The following is a 24,789-nucleotide window of genomic DNA, read 5'->3' as shown; positions in this document are numbered from 1 at the left end:
ATTTGATATCATGGGTACATCTAACCACCATACAGTATATGTCACACAGGTTTTTAATTTGACCTTCTTGTCAAGGTCACAGAGGTCAAATGGCGTAAATTCGCCGTCAGGTCGTAACTATGGCACGTTTCTTAACTGCAATGACTATTGATCACAAATTAAGTACACATGTACCCCTTGGTCAGGTGATCTCAGGTACCGAAGTTTGGTGCGATCTGATTTGCCGTTTGGCCTCCAGGGAGGGGGCCAAATCCTAAATTCTTCAAAATGCCATTATTCCTAGTAATGACTTGCCCGATTGGCACCAATTTTATATCATAGGTACATCTAATTCTAACAACCATTCAATGTGTCACCCGGGTCTTCTTTGATTTGACCTACTTTTCAAGGTCACAGAGGTCGAATGTACTGTAAATTGGCCATTTTGGGGAAATTGTAATTGCTTGGACCTACATCAAACCTAACACTACATGACACAATACCATGCTCTTTATCCATCTTTCCTCCACATGAGGTGAGCACAATGGCCCTGGCCATTTCATTAATCTTATCATTGTCACTTGAAGAATGGTCTTTTGATGCATTGTCCTTTGAAGCAGTGTGAAACACATGAAGAATCTCAGAATCAGTATCTGCACCAATATTCTTGTCATTGTCTGCTGTACACTGGTGCACATGAGAAGTCTTGGACTGGGATAATAATAATATTATAATAGTTTATTCAGTGCTACATTAATGTGTTAAAACATTTCCTAAGCACTGTACATAAAATGACCAATGATAATATTATGGTAAAAACAGGTAGTAAAAATCACATGACTAAGACATAGTGCATTGAATGACTTATAAAAATGTGCTGGTAAAATAAAATGTTTTAAGTTGGTTTTTACCCCTCAGCCCAAATGGGCTAGAAAGGTATTGTCGTCACGTGCGCCGTCCGTCCGGGCGGGCGGGCGGGTGGGCGTCTGCTACTTGGTTTCCGTCGATTTGTAGGAGAACGGCTCTGACAATCAATTAAATTTTTGGTATGTACATTGGGGGTGACTAGAGGAAGGTTCCTTTCGAAAACGGGCTTGTTCCGATTATCAATATGGCCACCAGGGCGGCGTGTTTGAAATTGGTTTCCGTCAATTTCGAGGAGAACCGTTCGTCCGATCAAATTCATTTTTGGTATGTATGTTGGGGCTGACTAGAGGAAGGTTCCCTTTGAAAACCGGCTCGTTCCGAGTCTCAATATGGTCACAAGGGCAACGTGCTTGAAATCAGTTTCCGTCAATTTCGAGGAGAACGGCTTGGAGGATTGAATAAATTTTTAGTGGGTGTAGGCCTAATGCAGTTTTGTAAGGGGAAGGTTTCTTTCGAAAATCAGCGCGATTCGAAATTCAATATGGCCGCCACGCTTACATCCTCAAAATAGGTTTCCACAATTTTAATTTCCATATGCAAACTAGCCACTCCACTAAGCCAACTTCACCATTATCTCACCTTCAACCTTAATAGGCTGAGGGGTTATGCTCGCTTTGCGATGCTATTTTTAAAAGTTGTTTTAAAAGAAGAACAAGGACTGCCCCCTGCCCCCTGTCCAGGGCACCATCGATGTCGGGCTTGATTTTGATCAGGGCAGTCTCCGTACTGTGCCCCTTCTTATAGGCTGATTGGAGTGGATCACACAGTTCATTTCTCTCCATATACTGTACCAGCTGCCCGGCCGCCACCTTTTCAAGCACCTTTGATACGAAAGGGAGGTTAGATATGTGACGGTGATTTTTCATCACCTCACAATCCAGCCTCGTTTTCTTCAACAATGGCCTGACAAGTGCCATCTTCAGGCAGTCTGGCACAATGCCACATGAAAGAGACTGGTCTATACATTTAACGAGCAGAGGCAGTAATGAGTTCAGTACATGCGGATCACGTAGTAGGTTTGTAGGTATTAGAGAGTTTTCGGTATCTCGTTCCAAGAATCTAATCGTAGAGAACGACCAAATTTGTGTGTGATGTCATCAATAAATGCGTTGGTTTTCCCGATCCTGATTCCGGATAGTAAATCGAGGCACGGATCTCGGCGGCGTCTGTAGATTTAACAACTGGAAACTTCAGTCATAGCCACCACCGATAGGTGTGCCACCTGTATCTATTGTTGTCTGCTAGACATTGGATATAGGCCTATTGTATATGAAATGTCTGTAAGCAGTTTCCCTGGAGGATGAATGGAATTAAATGCAAAGTGACAGATAGGCCTATTGACTCTGTCGCGAGGTTGTAATTTCCCATGTCCGGTAGGCCAAACTATGCCGTTTGTATGGTGGATCTCTTGCCTCGCCTAGGCCTTTTATGAAGGTAGGAAATTCATCATGGCTGCCGCTATGCCTGGAAATTTGTTGGCCATGGGAATAGAATTAGAAGATGACGAATTAATCGATTTTGTAGTGGAGAATGGAATACTTCAAGAAACTACGTTCGACGTCAACTGGGACCGATTTGACCTTGATTTGATAAGTGACATGAACTGTGTGAAAAACTTTAGGTTCACAAAAAACAATATCAGAACTATGCTCACTGACCTAGGAATACCGCCGGAGATATCCTGCAAAAACGGTGCCCTTGTAAATGGAGTAGACGCACTGTGTATGACCCTCAGGCGGTTTGTCTACCCAAACCGTCTCGTGGACCTAGAAAAATTATTTGGACGGCCGCAGTCAATCCTCTCACTAGCCATAAATGAGACTGTGGATTTTCTCTACCAACGCCATGGTCATCTTTTAACTCGCTTGGACCAACCGTGGATGGATGACCGTCATCTCCGATCATACGCCGAAGCCATTCGTGACCGTGGAGCACCTTTGGAGAACTGTTTTGGGTTCATTGATGGGACTGTAAGACCCATATGTCGACCAATTCGATATCAACAGGTGGTATTTAATGGACATAAGAGGGTGCATGCCATTAAATTTCAATCGTTGACCCTTCCCAATTGGTTGATTGCAAACCTGTACGGTCCGGTGGAAGGATGTAGGCATGACGCTGGTATTTTGAGAGAAAGTGATCTCCATCATCAGCTAGCCAATTTGCCTAGGGCAGATAACGGAGAACATTACTGTATATATGGTGACCCTGCGTATCCCATTCGTCCGTGGCTAATCTCACTGTTTAGGCAAGGAGCAGCCGGACTCAATGAACAACAAGGGTTTAATGCCGCAATGTCCGAGGTACGCACTTCGGTGGAATGGACTTTCGGTAAAATTGTGAAATATTGGGCTTTCGTTGACTTCAAGCAGAATTTGAAGGTATTCCTGCAACCAGTGGGTAAATACTATTTAGTAGCTGGCCTGTTCACAAACTTCCACACATGTCTGTATGGTTCCCTAGTTGGCTCCTACTTTGGTATGGAGGCTCCAACACTTCGGGATTATGTTGGAAACTAAGATACCAGTAGAATCATCTGGAAACTATTAAAGATGTATGAGTCATTCTCCAGGAATGGAAACATTTCAGTCATTGGTGTAACCGAAATCTGGTTATTCCAATGACAGGTTACACCAATGACATTTCTGCACTGTTTGAAGTAAAAACATACTTGTTTGGCTTATATCTGGGATATTTTATTTCATCGTTTTGTTTAAAAAGTGCAGCTTCTGTTGTGAAAGTTGCCTTAAATATGTTTTGCCTGATGCTATCAATTATTAGTGCAAAGGACACAAATGTTTCCATTTTTGGAGAATGACTCATATACCAGTTGAATCAACTTTTCTCTGTTATGTTGACATTTGGGCTTTACTAAACAATGAAGGCTAACATCAAATGTGATCTATTTGATTTATTTGAGTGATGGTATAACATCAACATCTATGTACAGTGTACATGAAAATTACTTTTTAAGTCCGTCCATGATGGTCTTCATCATGGATAGCATAGCTGCCTTGTCCTGTGCCTCGTTTTCCATCCGCTGCCTCCGTTCTTGCCTCTCCAGTTCGAATTGTTGTTTCTTAATCTCCAGTTCCTCGCGGCGCAACTCCAACTCGGACGTTTTCATGTTGACGTAGCCATCTAACGTTCCCGACTTCTTCACCTTTTTCGGTGTAGTCTCATCGTCTGCAATGGAATGCAGTATAAGGAACTCACTATTAAAAGAGACCTTAAAAGGCCAGTGTATTCAATTCTGGAAATTCACTACGTAGGCCCACCCTTAGCAAGCACGTAAAATCACAGCAAATGTGTGTGCGCTACTTTTGGCTACGGGGTGTGGTGGAGAAACTTTTCACAAATTAAATGCCGATTGTTTCATAGAAATCGGTCAACCCATTCAAAAGTCAAAGCGTGTTTTGTCAGAGATGCAGTAATTGCAGTGTAACAAAATACATGCTCAATGCAAAATTGGCCTCCATGAAACGAGCTGTTACTTTTGAATGAGATGGTCACTCTTAGTCAAATAAACCTTTTTGGATAGCTGAAGGGATTCCCTATGGCCTATGATGAAGATTTGCTGCTATGCATTCACCGAGTCCTTTATTTGACCCCGTTTGGAAGGGCTCCCCCTCGAAATTGGAATACACTGGCCCTTTAAGGATTGGTGTAAAGACCCACTGGCAACGTATGCAGAAAGGACATATAGCGTACGAGGATTCGAGGAAAAATTCGGCGGTGGCTCCATCTGTATCTGCCCCCCCCAAGCAGAAGTGCAGTATCTGCCAAATTGCCAAATGGAGAAAAATAGCACTAAAGTTTAACATTTGTCTGTAAAACAGGTTTAAGCACAATAAATAAATTTTAGTTGATTGATGCTTATTTTTATTATGGGATTTTATGGGATATGCAGGATAACGCTTGTTCCTTTTATTTTTATTTCCTAAGGGGTATCTTATGCAGATACTACACTTCAGCTTGGGAATGCGTATGAAATTGCCTTAGGCAGTCCCGAGGTGAACGGCAGTATCTGCTAATAATTTTGCAAATACTGAATTAACCGCACCTTAAAATATGATATATCTCACCAGAAGGGGGCCTAATTAACTGTTTTTACCAGAAGCAAACAGCAGGATATCGCAATTTCGCCAAAATTGCAGATACTGCAGTTCTCCTTGGGAGGGCAGCCCTCCCAAGGTGAATTGCAGTAACTGCAAAATTGCAAAAAAAGTTAAAAATAATTGAATACATGTTTGTTTATTGATGCTTATTTTCATTATGGCATTTCATGGGATATGCAGGACCACAAATACTGCACTTAGCTTGAGATGCATGCATGAAACTGCCTTGGAGTATCTGAGGCAGTAAGTGCAGTAAGTGCAGTTAGTGCAGATACTGCAGTTCACCTTGGTTAGAACCATTGGTTTTGCAGATACTGCATTTTGGTACCCCTATATCTTACCAGAGGCTGGTCTGATAAACTGTTTTGTTGTTTTATATGAAAAAGCATGGGCCGTAAGAGTCAAAACGCATTATATCTCAATTTCGCCAAAATTGCAGATACTGCACTTCTGCTTGGGGGGGGGGGGGGGCAGTGTTTTCATCCGCACCAGAAGTGGACAAACCGCAGTGGACGGACGCGGACGATGGATAGTGCATATGAAACACTTATGCAAGCAGTACACAACGGATGCATAGGGTTTTCTAACGGATGGCGAAATGTTTTTACGTTTTACATCCTCTGTGCATCCGTGAGTGTAGTGGGACCGGGCCTTAAGGTGTCCTTTGATGTGAGGGGTCGTGATTATTGAGAAATGCAGATATTTTAACTATACAACTAGAACTTTGAAATTTGCTTAACAGCAAATTTGATGGCCCCTACATTGCACAGGATTGAGAGGGCCAGGACGCATGAGTGAAGTGGACAGGTGGAGGTATCAGTCAGTGTATGGTGTGTGGGCCCAAAATTCCCAAGCCAATAACTTCCCAATAAAACCGTAGGCATATTTCTCCACCGATTTACATACGATGCTAGCAAAAACTTATTTGAGCTGGGTGAATTTGAGATTTGAAGAAAAAAATCGCGCAAATTATCGCGGACTTGATGACATGGATTACACTGCATACAGTGCTGCATGCCATGCACTGCTACGTAGATTGGTTCCATGATCCGCCGCTAGGAATCGGGTGTGAAAGCGGGTCCGGTCTCTCGATGTAAGCCAGCCCCGATTCCTAGCGGTGGATCATGGAACCAATCTAGATGCCAGCGCAACGCAACACAGCATGGACATTAGAACGCCTGTGCACGACCCTACTTCCTGTCCCGTATACAATCGATGTCACATCAGAGTTATGATGCACATGAAAATCGGCCTCGGTCCCGTATATAGGTCAGGAGAAAACGAAGTACGGGCTAAATGTCGCCAAAAATCGCTTCAAAGTCATTGAAAAAGAAACATTTTGTACAGTATCTAATCTTTCAGAGATGGAGAACAATTGGATCTATATGATGGGACTGCTGGATTTGGAGGTCTGTGAGCGGTTTTCTTGGAACCGTGTCCAAACCGAGTGGTCTGGGATGAAATAAAAATCCTACCTACCCAGTAATCTCCAAATGGTCCCTACAAATGTAGGGACCATAATAAGAGGCATTATGTGATAAATAATTGTCATTTGACGCTTAAATTGGCCAGATCCCATGTAGGTTTTGGATGCTATACATACAGCAAATGTCGTTTCAATACACATCTTCTTCGGTTGGTGCCTTTGCCTCCGTCGCCTTCCGTAACGCCTCCTCCTTCAGCGAGACAATTTCCATCTGCTCTGTCCGGAATGCCTTCAGCAGTTTCTCTACCCTCTCCTTTACTGAACGCGTATTGACTGCCAGAACGTTAGGGCGTGTGGAGCGGAGGCTTTTGTTAAAGTTGCTGGCGACCTCATCCCACTGTGTGGCGTCTTCAAACGGATTAAGTGCGAGGACTTCCCTCAATAACATTACATGGGAAGAAGGATTGTACCTGATTGTCTTCTGACTTTCACTGAAATACGAAAATGTAGAACAATGAACTTGGAAGGTTAAACAAAATAATTGGGGGGCCTTGTATTGCAACCTTTTCCCGGCAGAGTGCGCCACGATCGCAGCTGGCTGGCTACTTTCCGGTCTGTTCGGTATGGTTGAAAGTATTACATGCATTAGTTCTAGCATTCGCAGCTGTGCGTAATAACTCAATAGAATGTTCATGGAAGCTATTGATGTGGTGTGGCTACAGCGAAACCACTGAACAGGCAGCACCACTGTGTATTTTGGTTCCGTTTTTCCCTAGTTCCATGCGTTTGCCGCTAGGTGCCTCCCTTTAGGAGGTGATCATAAGCCAGCTAGGCGATTCAATACAGAGGTCCTTTAAAGGAATGCTCCGCTCATGGTAAATCAAATGAAAACATCGATATTAGTGAAAACAATATAAAAACAATATATTCAGAAAGAATCAGCGATATTTATTGACGAATTATGTTTTTATTGCAATTTATTCGATATGAGCGTGCAAATTTAGGGCAAGTCGCCATTTAGAACGGTCACATGATCAGGAATTGGTTCATGACGTCACCTGTGCGTACCAAAATGTAAACAAAGAATCAGCTGTACAAAGAAACATGGCGGAGTACTATTCGGATTCGTCCTCAGATGCTGAAAATATCAGTGATATTCGACCATTAAATGGAGGAATCCAGCCAGCCATACAGATTCGAGCCAGTCGTACAGGAGAATGTACAGCTCAGTGACAGTGCAGAAGAACAGATCCCCGTTGAAACAGAGGATGATGACGGACCATTTACTCAAGCCATAAATTTTGAGGCGCGGGTTGCACTACCAGCGAGCGACTGGTGTGTGTGCGATCGCTGTGCATCCATGAACAACCCGGTGATGAACTTTTGCTGTCACGAACTTGACGCCCTTGAGGGGAAAATATACAAGGAGGATCTTGACTGCATAATACTGCACAGCGTGTTCAATATGGTCGTTCTGGCAAAGGCAATATTGAGGACTGCACTGGTTGCCATGAAGGATGTGAAAAAGACAAGTCTCAAAGAGCCCATTGGTGAAAGGTGAGCCATCACCAAGGTCTTGTGATTGATCCTGGTAGATATTTTACTTAGTATTTTACTACGAGTCCAAGATCAGTTGAAATAAAAGACAAAAACGTAATGTTACTCAAACGTTGATTATATTTTTCTGAAGACAAATACCATATAGGTACTGATATTAAAACATGAATATATACAGATACAATATTTCAATATTTCATGTACAAGGTTTCTGAAACAGTCAGTCACAGTAAAACTCAGCCCCATCATTCCCATTCCAACTTTTAAAAGAGAATTTACAAGTGCTTTTCTCCATTTCGGAACTTTCCGATTAGCTGCATACAGGCAGTTCACCTGGTGGACTCACGATCGTCTCGGAAAAGGTGTGCGAAAAGTTATCCCCTCGTGTGTCGTCAGGATCATCAGAAAGACTTATCCAGAGCCAAGTGGACAGTATGTTGGATTTAGAGATGCTGATGAGACTGACACTGTGTATCCAGACTAGTACTCCCCAGCAATGAATAGTTATTGTACAAGACTGCATGACATTAAATCTGAAGACCAGATTTTTAACAATAATTGTCCCAGAGGAAATGTTATTTCCAAATGTGCCCAGAAGAAAACATTTTTAGCCTACAATATTGTTGTCATCATACTGACCAAAAATGGACACTGAAAAAACACTACAATACAGGTATTGTAAGCCCTTTTTCAAACTGAAAAAACTAGCAAATAGAATGATACACTCTTTTTAAATGTTTACTTGGAAAATATTTTTATGGTATTGCTTGTTTGGATACTAATAAATTGTACTTACAGATATCAAAATAAAAATGTAGTTTTAATAGTAATTTTTTTCTAGTTTACATGTTCACTGAGTGCCGACATCAAAGTGTCAATACAATCCTAAATACTACTTTTTTCTGAAACGAGTGTTCTGTAGGGTTGCACTGATTACGGCACTTTTCTCTGGTTTGTCACATTTGGCCATATTTTGACTCACTTCAGGAAGGACAGCATGTGTCATCTCCAGGCCATGTGTACGCATGAGTACCACATCCCTAACCATATCCTCCTGATAATAATGGTCCTTTGGCACTTTCACTGCCTTTGCAACCCATTTATCTCTGTTCGTGAATGACTTGGGGTTCACAACATTGTACCTCGGCTCGTTGGATTTTGTTGTAGTCTGCTGTCGGCCAGAACCAAAGTTCTGGTCTATTGCTGCCAGTTGGGTGCGGCAAACCATTCCCTCATAGGAAAAGGGTTGTCTCTTGGGGGCATACTTCAGTATCAGGGAGTGGTATACCTCAAGATGACCAGTATGGCAAAAGAGGGCACAGTATTTGAGGTCAGCTTGAATGAGTTTGTTTTTGACAACCTTTACAAGTGCATCATGTGCATCGGAACCAACTACCAACCATGACTTCCCACTTCTTTCCTCATCACTGAGGGGTGCATGCTGACATGCATGGAAAAACTTTTTGTCCTTCCAGGTGTGGATGTTGGCCGTGTGGTAGATGACCGACTCCCATTTCTCTTTGAGAATATCGACATCTCCTTTGCACAACTCGGCGCACCACCAGAAGTGATTGCTTATTGACTGCAGCCAGCCAAGTAATGGGGCTAGTGCTTTCTTCTTCCCACAGGCTTTCACAATTTTTTTTACAATACTCTTGCAAAAATGCCACAGATCAAATTGATGGGCAATCTCTGGGAATTCAACCCGCAATATTTTCCTGATAGTTTTGTGCCTCTCTGTGGTGAGAATAGTCACACTGATGCCCCATTCCTTGACATGGCACAGACACTCTCTAAGGCCCATGGGCTCCATGGCATTAGAGTTTTTGACACAGGGATCTGCCTTGTTGAGAACAACGAAGTCTACAATCTGCCCCGTGTCATCATCCATGAGGGAATACGTCCCATATTTGGCGCAGTGCCCCGGGCTGTCACAACGCCCATCGCCAGACAGAACAACCTTGGGCTCCCTACTGAGCCCATCCAGCACCGCTTTTTGGCATGAAATCCAAGTTTCATTGACCACAGGAAACAAATAGCGCTTCTGCAGGGCATAGAACTGACTTCTACCGAGGACTGGCATCTTCAAATAGTCAGCCATGTCTTGTACCTTACCATAGGTAGTGCCAGAAAACAGGATTGCTGCAGAGAGACAAAGATTTCCAGCCCCCATTTTGTTAAGTATTGGTTGGGATGACCAAGTGAAGGTACACCCAGCTACACATTTTGTGCATATTATTATCCTTGACCCCGACAAAATTCTTTTCATTACCCGGACCTCTGCAGCACAACCTGGTTTTTGGCACTTCCTTAACAAATCCACAACACACGACTCAAAAACAAGAAATTTTCTTTCATCTGCCACATTATGTGGCACAGAATACTCCCCAATGTCTTCAAATGCCGAAGTGGATGTAGTGTCCTCCAGTTCAACATCACTATAGTCTTCAGAGCCAGTTTCACTTTCACTTGGAGGGGCAAAGTCCAAGTCCTTTTTATCATCCTCCATTTCACAGTCACTGTCATCAGAACCTGAACTGAAATCCTCAATCTGGCACGTCTGGCTGGATGTCTCAATCTCATTGATGACGGGTGTGTCTGCAGATGGCAGGCTTACCTCGGACACTTTGAGATCCATCGAAACTGCATTTCGAGTCCTCACCACCACATCTTTGGTTGCTGCGTATGTGTGGTCCTTGGCAATGGCAGATAGTAACTCGTCCATGTCAGTCTGGATAGATTTATCTGCACAAAAAAATGAACAAAACATCAGTTTGGAGAAACATAAGTTTACAAATTGCATAATAAGCAACAAAACATAAGTAACAAACATAACAAGGCGAGTACCATTATTGTTGTGCCAGGGGTCATGCAGATATAAATCTTTTCAATTATCTTGAACTGGTGTAACAATTACATTGGCATGTTCAGGGCTAGACATTTAGGGCACCCATCTTGAGGCCATTAATTTGTGAAAAATGTGGGCCTTGCTTATGTTAAACATGAAAGAATAATCTGAGGACTCATGTCCTCAGAATATTCTTTCACGGTCAACTGAGGTGAGCATCGCAGCCATGGCCTTAGTTAAATTCTCTCCCTGTATGTGGCAACATGGATCTTGTAGTATAGCATCACTGTATATATTGACAAATTGAACAGGTAATTCCTTGTACCATGAATTTGATTTAACATTATCGGACACATCAGTGATATAACATGGCTGAAAATATAAGTATGCAAAGCTACGACATGTAGTATATGACATTTACTTACCACTGTTTGATATTGCATGTCTGCAACATTTACAGTGCTTTTCTCCAATTGCTGAAGTGCCGACCAGAGCAGGGGCAGGCATGGCTAGGTTTTCAGACTGAGGACCACTCACTTCTCCATTCTCAAATTCGATCGTCTGATCAAGACCACTTGTGTCACAATCGTCGGACATGGGTTCCCCAGGTTGAGCATCAGTGGGCAAAAGAACATTCTGCAAGAACTGAAAGAAAAAAATAATTCTATAGCATACATGTAGGCTGTGTATAGGAAGAATAGGCATGTTGTTTTCCTACTGATATAGCAATTACTTTTTTAATTTTTGCACACACAACCCAGGTTTACTGCTACGTTAAATGCACCTGCCACTGTTGTCAAAAATCCTCCTGCTGCTGCCAGATGTTGTATCTACCCCTAGCCTAACTAATTGTTGATATTTATCATTGTATATGCAGGGTACTCTGTTCATTTCATCCTCCCCTGGTCGGCGCACCGGATGGAATGAAATCGATGCAATGGCTACAAGCCTACTGTTGACAGAATACATACAGCGGTATGACCACATCAGCAGACCGCCTATAGCCTGACCACAACATGGCCATGGGCAGGCACCATAGGCATAGGCACACAACCTGCACTGGTACGGTAGCCCTAGCTTACACTACACCAGTACATTCTAGAATGCAGCATCATTTTCATATCAACAATATCATGATATAGGCCTTCATGTAGAAAATATGCAGACTGCCTAGCAGTCTTGCATGTATGATGTACAGGTCAAATACACTGTAGGCTACCCACCTGATTTCTGTTCCTAGATGCTAGCCTCTGCCTCCTCCGTTTTGCACTGGCTGACGGAGATTTTCCAACTGGGCGAACTGTGGGTGGCGTCTCGGAATCAGCAAATATTGATGGGACAGCTTCATCCTTCAGACGTAATCTATCAGCACAACCAGCGTGATACTGCCCCCAATTATCGTAGTCCTCTTTCACGAAATGCTCACTGCAAACTCGGCTTGAACATCCTTCGGATCAGGGCGGGCGCATTTCGCCAACCACTGCCTTCGAATGTGCTTCTTTTTCGCATTGACCGGCAGTTTATGGAAATGTGCATTTCGGGGATTATTCCTGTCCGATGTGGTACAGTGTTTCGCGATACAATACGGCATTTTTTAGCATTTCATTTCATAAAATTCTGGACACGAACGATAAACAATAACAAAATGGAGTCTTCTGCCTTCACATGTCATACGCACATGTGACGTCACTTCCCTTGAAATAGATCATGTGACTTGTTGGTTTTGGCCAAAATGGTGTCTGCCACAGTTTTATGAGTTTTTACTGATAAAACAGATAAAAGTCACTGATGACGAAGTTAGATTTTCGTCAAATTATCAGGATACATTTATTTTCGATTGATTATTCAAATTATCGTCACTTGACAATGAGTTTCATGGGCAGAGCTTTCCTTTAAGGAACACATGAGAATTATGAAATCTCTCGGGTGTGTATAAAACAAAGATCCAACTATAAAACGTTTGATAAAACATAGGGTAGTCGTTTTATTTTTGGATATTCGTTATATAGCACTTAGGGTCTTCGTTTTTAGTTGGGTCTTCGTTTTACAGTGGTAAGGCATCATTGACCAAATGAAACCGATTTTCATTACATTTGTAGGGAATTTGCGACATGAGGCATCCAAAATTATACGTTTCAGCTCATTTGCATGCCTACGTAGTAAAGGCAACTGTTCTGAACTACATGATTGTATAATCTATTATATACTCACGTAGATGTCTTCGAAGTTCCAGGTGACACAGATGGAACAGATGAAGAATCCTCATCATCCTTGTTATCAGTCGGAATTTTCATATTCTGAAAGTGAAATATAACTTATCAATGAAATGTAACATGACTGCCATTGTAGTCTCGCACAAACGTTGTTCCACCCCTAAAATAGGCCAAAAAATCAATGCTTTCATAGTGGTCTCATCTGACCGCCCTCAACATCATGTTGTATCTGTAGTGTAAATACACTAGAATCCCAGATATAAGGTCTGGTGGGTTTGACCAGGCCTCAATAATAGCTCCTCCCACGAATAATACTCTTAATAGTGCTATTACTAAAGGGTGGATAAGTTGACAACATGAAGGGGCTGAACAAAGCCGTTGACCAACAGGCAGCAGCAATGAAGTGCTGCGATCACCTGGTCACAGTCTTGAATTCTACATGTCAACTGGCCCAGTCTAAATCTGATCAGGCTTTTTTTCATTCACGCGCTGTCATATTGTCCAAATTGCAGAATACAAAGGGGAGCTGCTGTCTTTGAATAGCGCTGCCCGTACTGGTAAACCCTTTTGTGATCGGCAATGAGTTGTCTTAGTTCGTTGGACGTAATAGGCCTAATGCATTACAGTACAACTAGGGTAGGGTAAATAACGTTTTTTTTTTCAAAACAGGTTTTTTCTGAGGCGAAATTTATTGCTGAGTAAGAATCCGTTAAATTTTTTTACATCTTATGATTTTTTGGGTCAGTACAGAGTCCATTTTTGAAAATAACGGCCAAATTCACGTTTTTTAAAATCATAATTTGCTCTTGTATATAGATATCCCCTTTAACCTGTTTTTTGGGGGGCTACTTGCTTCACTGAAGCAGTTGAACAGGTCATAACAGTAATGCACAGTATCTAAAAGTCAATGAAATTTTAGGAGGTTCACTATAAGTATCTATTTTACAGCTTGGATGCAAAAAAAACCGAACGGCTGACATGGCTAAAGAAATCCACTCTTTTTGTACAGTTCATAAAATTATCAAGTCAAACTATTTTTAACAAGTGAAAATTGATTTAAGCAGCGCATCAACGCCATCTCGTAGTTCATTTTCAGGACGAATCGCATTCCGGATTGATGTTTTGAGTTCTTCTTTCGTAAAGTTCTCGAATTTGAATTTCCCGTCCAACCTTTTCACACGCCGCTTCTGACGAATGTCTGGAGATATTGTTGCTCGTAAGTAGGAAACTTCTAGCAGTAACTGTTTTTCATTGAGTTTGTCCAATGAAATATCTAAATCAGCAATGGTCATTGGACCACCATGTGCCTTACACTTCGCCAAGATGTCCATTGTTTTCTCTCGCTTCTTCTTCTTAAGTTCTTCCCTCTTTTGCAGGGCTAGAACTTTTGATTGTTTTACAGTAGCCAGAAAGTCATTCTCCATTTTTTGCACCATTTTCACCTCATCAGAAGTTCTAGCCCACTTCCATTCCATTTTCCTCTCGTCTACACTCTTGTCTTGGAAGTTTGAGTCCATGAGATAGGCATTCGTTGCCACTATGTTCTTCTGTGATATTCTTTGTACCGACGTAGTTCCTCCACACACCCTCGATCGATTGTCCAACTTTGCGAATTCACTTTCACAGCCTAGGTTTGTTAGAGGGGCGTGAACCATTTTGCGGCTGTTGCATCATCGTCTGGTTCACCCTGCTGCTTGAAGAACTTCATGGCCCCCAATTGTCTTTCCAAAGTATCCAAGATCTCATCGATCACAGCACCTACCAAACGACCTTTACCAGTGTTTAGGTCACAATGATCTTTCTTCTGTTGTAGTTCTTCAGTTTTCTGCTTGAAGAAGTCCCTTACCCCATGCCATCCTCCAGAATACTCAGCGGCTTTGTGATCAATTCCCAACAGCCTCATAATTTGAAAAATGACCAGCTCTCCAATTTCATTGTAAACCTCTGAGCACAGTAGGAACCACTCGTTCTGAATGTATGTACTCACAGCCAACACAAGTTTGTTTGCGTTGATATCCACCACTGAATCAAAAAAGTCAATTACGGATTGCCTCCTTGCCATGAACTCCTTGGCAATCTCCGCAATGCGTCCAAAACGATTAGCCGTGAATCCTTTGAACCCAGCATTTTTGATTCCATTCACTTCCATCCAAGACTTGTATTCATTGAACAGTGACACGGAATGACTCGCATGGCTCGGTGACAATAACTTGGATATCGCAATTTGTGCTAGAGTATGAACTGAGGTAGATGGTGATAGAAATGCCTTCTGACCCGCAGATACATCCAAGAGCTTCTGTACACCTATCTTACTTTCTGTGTCCCGAAACACTTTGTCAACCGCATGATCAATGCCTAGGATAATATGAGCACAGCACTTCAAGACTTTCTCTTCTTCTACCCCTAGCCCTTCTGGTAACTTGCCACAATCCCCAGCTCTATCTGTCATCCAAAAATCCACTGCTGATTTCAGTTCTTCAACCTCCACACCTGCCAGAACAGCCAAACATTTCAGCTTCAACTCATAACCAGCTGCACCATCTTCCCCGCTGTGGCTCACGTTTTCCAGATATCCTGTAGTAAGTGTCTTCCTCTCAATGTTGGGACCAGAGACTGTAATGTGATCTGCCTTTACATCGTACAATCTATGCCCTGTGGCTTTTGTCGTGTCATCCAGTCCAACGGTAACAACATCGTCATCACCCTTATTCACAAGATAATCAGCAGCCATTTTTAGGTTAAGATATGCAGCATCTTCAAGATACTTATTGATGCAACGATTAGATGGGAAAACATTTGATAGATCTCTAGCAGAACGTCGCTGCTTCTCATCTCTATCTGTCCCACGCACGTCGTCATCATCAATCAACTCGGACTCACTTTCGGAATCAGACAGGTCTGCTGACTTCAACCAGTTCTGACCAAAGATAATGTTTGCAGTTTTGATGATTATACCAGTGACGTCCTCGCGACTAACCTTGTGATCAGCAAGGCACTGGACTGTACACCTGATTATTTTCTCGTCAATACACTTCCTGCTTGTTCGTACTGGAATCTCTGGAAAAACACGGTTCTGATGCTTCGGTATCGCTGATGTGGAAGCTCCCCTAGAACGTGTAACAGGCCTTGCTGAATGTTGATGCACTGTCTTGACTTTGTCTTCACATAGTGCATCAAAATCAGGATCAACGTCACTGTCAGTGTCCTTTAATGCAAGTATCAATGCGTATCTTTCCCCCCCCTCCTCAAGGGTTCACGTAAAAACACACCAGAACATCTCGGGTTTTATTTACAAAGATCATATTTTGTTATTTATTTATAAAACAAGCCATTTTATGAAAGAAGGTGGCACTTACTAGGCCTGGATAAGACTTTGGAGTTTGAAGTGGTGGTGACGCAGTGTTGAAAACACCTGAATCTCAGGATGCCGATATCCAAGATGGCGGAATTTTACCAATTCCAGTGTCTGAAATTGAATTTTAATTTCGGCACTGTGCGAGTTTGCATGAAAAGCGTGACAGCGTCGAAAAATTGCGTACCACGCATGCGCAAGGGGGAATCCCCAATCCGGCAAGATTACGACGATGACCCCGCCGGGTCTTCGCCAAGATTACGGCAAACAAAACACGGCTGATCCAATCTTGTCGTTAAGCTTTCGGCGCAATATCACAACGACCTCGCACTTCATCGCCAAGAATACGACAATTCCAGGAAGAAAATACCTCAAGCTTCGGCAGAGAAACGGCGCCGAATCTTGTCGACCCTTGAGGAGGGGGGGGGGAAAAGATACGCATTGATAGTTGCATAATGTCAAACTGAATTGTAGTTTTCGAGAAAGTTCTTCTTCTTCCTTATGCTGCTGCATGTCAGTTCGCTTTCTCTCCTCTGTTGCTGTCCTGTCCTTATTCCGATTCCTTTGTTTTTCCCACGCACGGGAGGTTGTGGATACGTTACAAGGTGCAGTGTAAGATCCATGGCAATTATCTGAATAGAATTGTTCATCCTCGGTTGTCATCTTTACCCCATAAGTCGATTCCATTTTGTTCTGATACACTTTATCTTTCGTTTGTATGTCATATGCATTAGCAGTCATTCTGTCATTGAAATCATCAACCTTTTTATTCCAGTTCTCAGTCTTGTTGTAGTTCACGTTTCTGTACTTCTTCAAGAGAACCTGGAAATCACCGTAGTCCTCTTTTATCTTCTTAGCCACATTCTTTTCAGAGAGTGGATACACATTTTTCGAGATCCAGTCGTCAATCAGCTCTCTGGCGACCTTGTTGCTTGCATCTACTTGTGAAATCACAGTGCGACCAGATTTCACAGTGCACAAATACAACATTCTTCCGATGACATGCTGTCCATTCTGTAGCCTTGATTTACTGTGAAATTCATCGATCTCCCTGTATTCGGTCCCTTTCAGTTCATGAGCGATTGAATCTTTTCGTGTTCTTAAGGCTTTCGATTTGGCTGCCATGGCGGTCTACTTCTGAAAAACAGATATATTTCTAGCTATTCTAATGCGGTGATCATTCGAGGAAATTATATGGGCCTACAGTAATCAGCGATGTTCTAACGGGGCAGGAATAGAAACATCACGCACATGGCACTGCGTTGTAACAATGCATCACTGACAATGACGGTTAATTCATTTGCAGTAGTTTTTGGATGACGCCTAAGGAACACCTCTCCTTCAGAGCTTAATAATATGGCATGAAAATCGGCACTGCTCTATCAGCTAAAACGTGAAAATTCTGTTCACTTACTTGAAGAGCTTTTACAAATTCCAATCACAATATAGGTAGAAAGTTGTGGAAATGTGTAATTACGCTTTTCATCTACCATGCAGGATTCATTGAATCTATGTTGGGTTAATGCTGGAGTAGAATCAGTTCCCAAAGCCCCAATGGTCTCACTGTTATTTTATCAATTTTTTTCTGAGATCCATTTACAGCTAGCAATGAAGATTAATTTGCATAATAGATGGAGACATATTCAAATTGTCACCACTGAATACATACCACTATTTTTTCTCATATCAAAGCCAACGCATGTGTGAACTTTGAGAACGGGACCAGTTGGTGAGTTGGGATCTGAGAGGCTGCCTAGCCTAGTATTAACTCAATAACTGCAACTTGGGGCAGGGTGTCCTACGTCTACTAGTAGGCCCTAAGTAATTAATAAGCATTAGTTTTTTGCTTGCAAAATACGCTGCAATGGATATATGTTCATCATGTATGACAAATATGGCTATTTCCATTTAAAAAAATGTTTTTTCTGTCAAAATTATAATGAAATCGACCAAACACACAGTTTCTACCAAAAGCATCCATTCAATCATGCTTTCTAGGCCAAAATTGGATTCCTTGACCCCAAAAACATAGGAATAGATATACAACATGCCATACTTTTACATTAATTTATGAAACGCAATAATAAGTCAGCAATTTGGACGCCATTTTTCAAAAATGGCGGCTGTACTGACCCAGAACGTAATTTCAGGTAAAAATGCTTTTCGGATTCGGAATCAGCACTAAATTTCACCTTAAGAACAACTTGTTGACAAGCGATTATTTAAAAAAAAGTATGTATTTACCCTACCCTAGTACAACCGTGACCACAATGTTGATGAATCGTGGTAGTCAAGTGGATTTAAATTCTCTGATGTTGTCAGAGACATATAGGGACAATAAAACCCAGGCAAACATTTCACCCTGAAAGTTTACTTCGTGGTCATGATGATTTGAGGGACTCGCCAGTAACTTTCTCCTGCCACATTCCTGTTAGAGTCCCTTTCTCCTAGAATAAGTGCTAAGCTGCTGAGTGAGTGTGTAAATCCACATCCGCTGCGACTTCCACTAGCTTCCACTTCCACTAGCTTCCACATCTTAAGGGCTGCACATCCATAAACAGGGAGTGTATTAGTTAGTTTTTTTGGAGGGGGATTTGCCATCCCCACCCCCTCTAACTACGCCCCTCTGAACAGACTTAGAGTGATCCATTGCACCAAGGGGAAGGGTAGGGAAAGACACATTGCTGGCTACGCATGTCTCAGTCTCATCTAGTGACTATAAGGGGTCTCCTCAAACTTTGATATTGTGTAAGAACTGATAAGATGCAAATGAATGGAACTTTACAACTATGAGCTGAATTTCCTGTTGGTAAAGGTTGTACACCATGTACCTCCCAAGCAAAAGGATAGCCTATGTTACTGGGTGGTTGAGTGGAGGGATTGCTCCATCTGAGGTGGGTGCTCATGGGGGGGGGGGGGGGGCATTTCCAACACAAATACTTCAGCTCCTAGTTCACACTTCTTCTGGTGCCAGTTTCTTTTCTTCACAGTTACCTGTATCATACTTTATGCGATAAAAGTTTCTAAACTTAACCCCTTCCAGGGAGAGGATGTGAAGTGAAGGTAAAGTTTTTAAAACCCTAGACATTGTCTGTAAAACAATAACAGAGTGCAATTGGATTACAAAGCTAAATAATTAGAAATAAGATTTGAAATAAAAGTATAAATTCATCTATAAAGGTTCTAAGTCTTACATACCAGATACATGTACATTGAAACAATTTGTAAGAGACATGTCATTTCACCTTTGATTTTTACATGACTGCCTTAATGCAGCATGAACTAACTCTTGAGTTAAATCGCACGAAAAACAATAGGCTTCAGCAGCATGAATTAGCCGAGGTACATTTAGATGCACTCTGAAATGTCTAGTTATACTGTACATTTATGTGCATAAACCTTAAAGTTATACAGTCAGCATTTAGCAATATCTAGCATCTTGACTTTAAAGAAACAACTCTTAAAATCCTTGAGGCACCCTAACCAAGTAGAAAGCGGTTAATCGTCAATGCTCCACCAACATTCTCGTCTTCCATAAATCTTAAAACAGCCATGGCTATCCCTGTCATGTACATAAACATGTTGAATAGAAAATGGTTCAAATTGACAACGCTCCACTGTGCCCTGTCTTTCTTAAACAAAAACAATAGTTGCGCTCTTAAAATCCTAAGCTACTGCAGTCAAACAGAAGTGAGTAATCCTCAAGACTCCACTGAAACAATAGTTGCGGCGACCTTAAAATCATAAGGCTACTGCAGTCAAACAGAAGTGAGTTATCCTCAAGACTTCACTGAAACAATAGTTGCGGCGACCTTAAAATCATATGGCTACTGCAGTCAAACAGAAGTGAGTAATCCTAAAGACTCCACTGAAACACTAGTTGCGGCGCTATTAAAATCCTTAAAGCTACTGCAGTCAAACAGAAGTGCGTAATCCTCATGGTTTTAATAGGAACGGTCACATGATCAGTTACTCATCGTTACCATTCTCATCACTGTCACTGTGGGCTGGCATGTCCACAAACAACACTGCATCACCATCATTGTTATTCTCATCAGCGTCATGGTGATCAGCGTCCACTGGCTCTGCTTCCTCTGCTGCCCTATCGCGATCCAACAGGACCTCAAATCCACGGCGTGGTCGATCCGGTGAAACATCAGTCCAAGCGTTGCTGATGATCGCTACTACATCTCGCAGTCTGATAGGATCGCATTGGCCATCCATGCCCGTCCTCTCCTTTTTCCACCTTTTCCAATGCCTTCTAATCTTTGACTTGAAGGAGTACATGACGGCGATATCCAAAGGCTGAGCCAGTGACGTGCAGCCTGCAGGGACGAATTGCAGGATACCCCCAAGGTTTGTTACTGCCATACCGAAGTCCTCTGTCCGATGCACCCGGTATCTGTCGACAAGAAGTACAAAGTTCTCATTCTGTCTATTCTCTTCAACGTGTGGTTCAAAGATTTCTGTCATCCAGTGCAGAGCAGTTTCAAGACGCATCCATCCAGTTTGAGATGAGGTAACAATAACATTATCTGGAAGGTCCATTGCTTCTAGCTCTGCCAGCTGTCCGACAAACCCTCTGCGAGGAAATGTTATGTGGGCCTTGACCTTGTCTCCCGCTCTCGAGATGCATAACGTAACAGTACATCCTAATTTGACGTTTGTTCTGGAAGTACGTACATCAATGTTCATTTCACCACGCGTGCTACAGGTGTAGAGGCAAGGACAATCAAACAATACAAAAGTCTGGTCCATATTGAATAGCTCCTCTGGCCTTAGGTGATATACAACAACAAGAGCGTTCAATTCATCTCGTAGAACGGTGATGCGAGCTTGAGCATCGGCTGGGATAAGTGTGCTGTTTTTATTCTTCTTACGAAAGGAAATCCTTTTCCTCTCCTTGAAGCGATCACACCATCCCACCGACGCTTGAAAGCGCACGTGTTCTGGTCTTGTCTGGATGAGGCGGTCCCTTTCTTCCTGTGGCAGATCATCCCACCATTCGTTAAAGAGATGGGTGGCTTTCTCCTGTATCGGTAAACATGAAACGGTTAGTCCTTTGGCCCTTTCGACAAGAAACCACCCGTGTAGCATGTGTTCAATTTCGGGCCAGTAACCATCATGATCATCCCGTTGTCTGCGGCGAGCTTTCTTGTGGTCCGTTGCAGCTTCTTCAAACTTTGCTCGTTGCGGTTCCCACTTTCGGAATGTATCGAATGGTATCCGGTAGTGTTCGGCATATTCACGAGCAGTCTGTACCGTTCCAGCAGCCAGGACATTTTCGAAGTCAGTAGATGTTGACGTTTTTCTTTAACTGTATAGCTTCGGCGGCGGGCAGGTAACCCACCTTCCGCCATCATTGAGTCTTTGATTTGTACTGATCTGTACGTCTCCTTCCATGTAGATGTTGTTTTAAGCCCTTCCTAACTAAACGTTTTTAACCAATGAAATGGAAGCATTAATTTTACCAAAGCATGTTGATTTAAAGTCAACGCAAAGCAATAAATCAAACAATGAGGAATCAAACTCCTAACAATGAGGCAGCCACCACGGTGTAGGCCTGATCTATAATTGGTCCAAGAAAGATGAGTAGCTATTGATCAAGCATTGTATAGTGATCACCACCTATTGCCTAATCAATAGGATACTGTAGCCTGAAGAGCGTGTCAATCATTCATGAAGTAAAACTGGTCATTGACATTTCCAAATTTTGACAAGGCATTCAACTTGGCTACCCATGGTGAATTAATGTAGTATTATTATTTGAATGGCATTTCTGGGAGGAGCTATGACTTAGGCCAGGCCATGCCTACCAGACCTTATATCTGGGATTCTAGTGTATTGTAGGTATTCCCAATAGTGCGCCATCCTGTGCATGTCGTGAGGATATTCAGGTTGGGGAATGTTGCAGTTCGCAACCCAACACGACATACACCGATGCGCATTTAGTGAAAATGCCAGATTATGGGTGGGAGGGTGGGCAAATCGAAACTGTTGCGGCGACCGGGGCTGCCCGAGGAACCTAACCCTGTTAGGCAGGCGATGAGAAAGACTGGAACAACTAACGGGACCATGTCTGCCGTGAGTTCTAAACCAAAGTGATTTGGGAATTGATCGGCCCGCCTGCACATGACGTCACACTACTTAGGAATTGTAGGTATTCCCAATAGTGCGCCATCCTGTGCATGTCGTGAGGATATTCAGGTTGGGGAATGTTGCAGTTCTCCACCACACTCCTCTCATGGTTGCTCCTCTGCGACCCGCTCCGCTATCCTGCGGGCCTGTTTTCTATGATGAGTCCACATCCCAATCTTATCCCAAACTCATTAAAGAAAAGAAACGCAAACAGAAAAACCCGAAGTATCTTAAGGAAAGTAACGTTTATTTCAGATGGATAACCCTACATATACATTTCCATCTCATTGGCTACCCACCGGACAACCATTCTGTTCTGAGATAAGCATACAGTGTTCCTGGCAGCTGGTGCCAATACTACAGCGCCTGTTGATGCCACGAACTATCAGTTCAGTAAGAGGCGTCGTGAAAATATGGGGAAAACATTTTAAGACAGAAGTACCGCAACCGTGACGGGATAGTTGTATCACTTTAGAAAGCATTAGGCAGACTGCCCTCATTGACAAAACTATTCTCCGCCCTAGTCGCATTTTCCATATTTGCGACGAGATTCGCGCTGTAGCGTGCTTGATCGCCTCTATCAGCTCTAGTGTACTGTTTGGCTGATTTTTCTGATGCCCATCCAATATGCTGCATCACCGCCCCTAGATCCCGTTTGTCCCCTGATGCTGCGTGTAGGGAAATCGCGCATCCTCCCCTGAAGCTGTGTGGTGTTTCCCCCTCATCAATACCAAGTGCTCTCAGGTACAGCTTCAATCTAGCATATATTGCCTCGTAGGAAAGGGGTTTGTCTGGGACCTTATTTCTCCATACGGGTCTAAACAGATATCCTGTTCCTAAGATTATGTCATGGGCCTGAGCAACCGAGAAATATGATTCTATGGCTTGTACCGGACATACGGCTGAATCCCGACCTCGTAGAATCGAAAAAACCTTAGGCCTGTCTAGTCTCGCTGTTTTGCCCCAAGTATGTCTGATCAAGTAGCCCTCGTTGTTTGGGAGCTCTTTGAGCTCCTGAGAAAGCATTATGCCTAGGTCATGCGCCCGATCTCCGCCGAAGAACATCAATTTCAGTAAGGCCTGGTCTCTGGCTAGAATGAAGCGCTCCGCCGGATCTGTTTCAGACTCCAGGTGTCGCTCTATATACAAAGACATCGCTTTCAGCTTCGATATAAATATGGGTTTAGCCTGCTTTGTTGCTACATGTGCCCTACTCTGTTCCATCTTAATATGTCTCTGGTATATCATGACTTCCTCTGACACGGCTGGGTTACCCAGACTCTGCCCCCATGGGTTAAGTTTTCCCATTGCACTGAAAATAGCTTTTAACTTAGACACTTTATTAACCACTGTACTGTAGGCTAATCTTTTCGGACATGAGCAGTCTGCGCTTTCTTTAGTCATGCACGCGCAATCTAATTGATGTACCCGGGTCTTGCCTACGCCATCAGAAAATGCTAGAAATAGGCAGAGGTCGTTAGGAGTACATTTCCAAATTGTCGTACCCATACTACGAAGAAAAGACTCCAGGTCCGTTCTGATCTTCGACTTTCTTTTTTGTGTAGAGGATTCGTGATATGTGTGAGTATATAGTCCACCCTAGATCTCAGTGCGAAGACGTCAACCCCTTGCCGCCGGCCCTGAAAGGAAACCGAGCGGGAAGTAACAAACACCAGAAAAATGTACTCCCGAATGAAGCTCTTTTCTTTCTCTTTTTTTTTTTTTTTTTTTTAAATGAGATGATACCTACATGTAGCCTCCAATTCGGAATACGGCTAGGAAGCTCCAATCTCGCTAACCACTTTGCGACTTTCAAAGGGGACTTTGTGAAACCACCTTTCGATGGAATTTCGGTCACATTCTCGTCCCCCGGACTGCCTAGAAGAGTGAGAGATGCTGCTTGTGCGAGGTTAGGCCACCACGCAGGAAGGGGAGTGACCTGTGGCACCACCAGTGAAACTCTCATTGGTCTTGGGTTCTCCTGTGTCACGAAAGCCAGCACTGCCGAAATGAGGCTGAACGGCGGGAAGCAGTAGTAATTCTCACGTGACCGTAGGGTCTGAGAGAACAAATTCACCCCCGCCGAGTTTGGCAGGGACCAAGGTGTGAAGTGAGGTAGCGGTCGACCCGATTCATCCTTCATCGCGTTGGAGTCTAAAGACATCAGGTCACAGGTGTGGGGTCCATAAAGGCCTTCTATCCTCTGCCAAGCGGCGTCTGTCAAGCTTGAA

At 42.9% G+C, this 24,789-nt stretch overlaps 2 protein-coding genes across 3 annotated transcripts in view; one reads left to right on the top strand and one right to left on the bottom strand.

The window, feature by feature from the left end:
- The window catches only part of LOC135499652 (uncharacterized), a 76,453-nt gene that overhangs the window by 19,895 nt on the left and 31,769 nt on the right, over positions 1-24,789 (top strand). Inside the window, exon 6 of one of the 2 annotated variants that reach the window (XM_064790540.1) lies at positions 6,387-6,440. The exons of the other annotated variant lie outside the window; for it this stretch is intronic. The gene's annotated coding sequence lies outside the window, so the exon portion shown is untranslated. Of the gene's footprint in view, positions 1-6,386; positions 6,441-24,789 lie in introns of those variants that run through there. 2 annotated transcript variants of the gene reach the window in all.
- Positions 3,869-13,204, bottom strand: LOC135499341 (uncharacterized). The gene is made up of 4 exons (XM_064790087.1): positions 13,067-13,204; positions 6,648-6,941; positions 5,068-5,114; positions 3,869-4,092 (listed from the first exon to the last, which is right to left on the bottom strand). Exons 1-4 carry the CDS (start codon positions 13,147-13,149, stop codon positions 3,869-3,871), a joined length of 648 nt encoding a protein of 215 aa, XP_064646157.1. The 5' UTR covers positions 13,150-13,204.

The sequence above is a fragment of the Lineus longissimus genome, chromosome 15, assembly GCF_910592395.1.
Source record: "Lineus longissimus chromosome 15, tnLinLong1.2, whole genome shotgun sequence".
Lineage (NCBI taxonomy): Eukaryota > Metazoa > Nemertea > Pilidiophora > Heteronemertea > Lineidae > Lineus > Lineus longissimus.
This window is presented reverse-complemented; position numbering and strand designations above follow the sequence as displayed.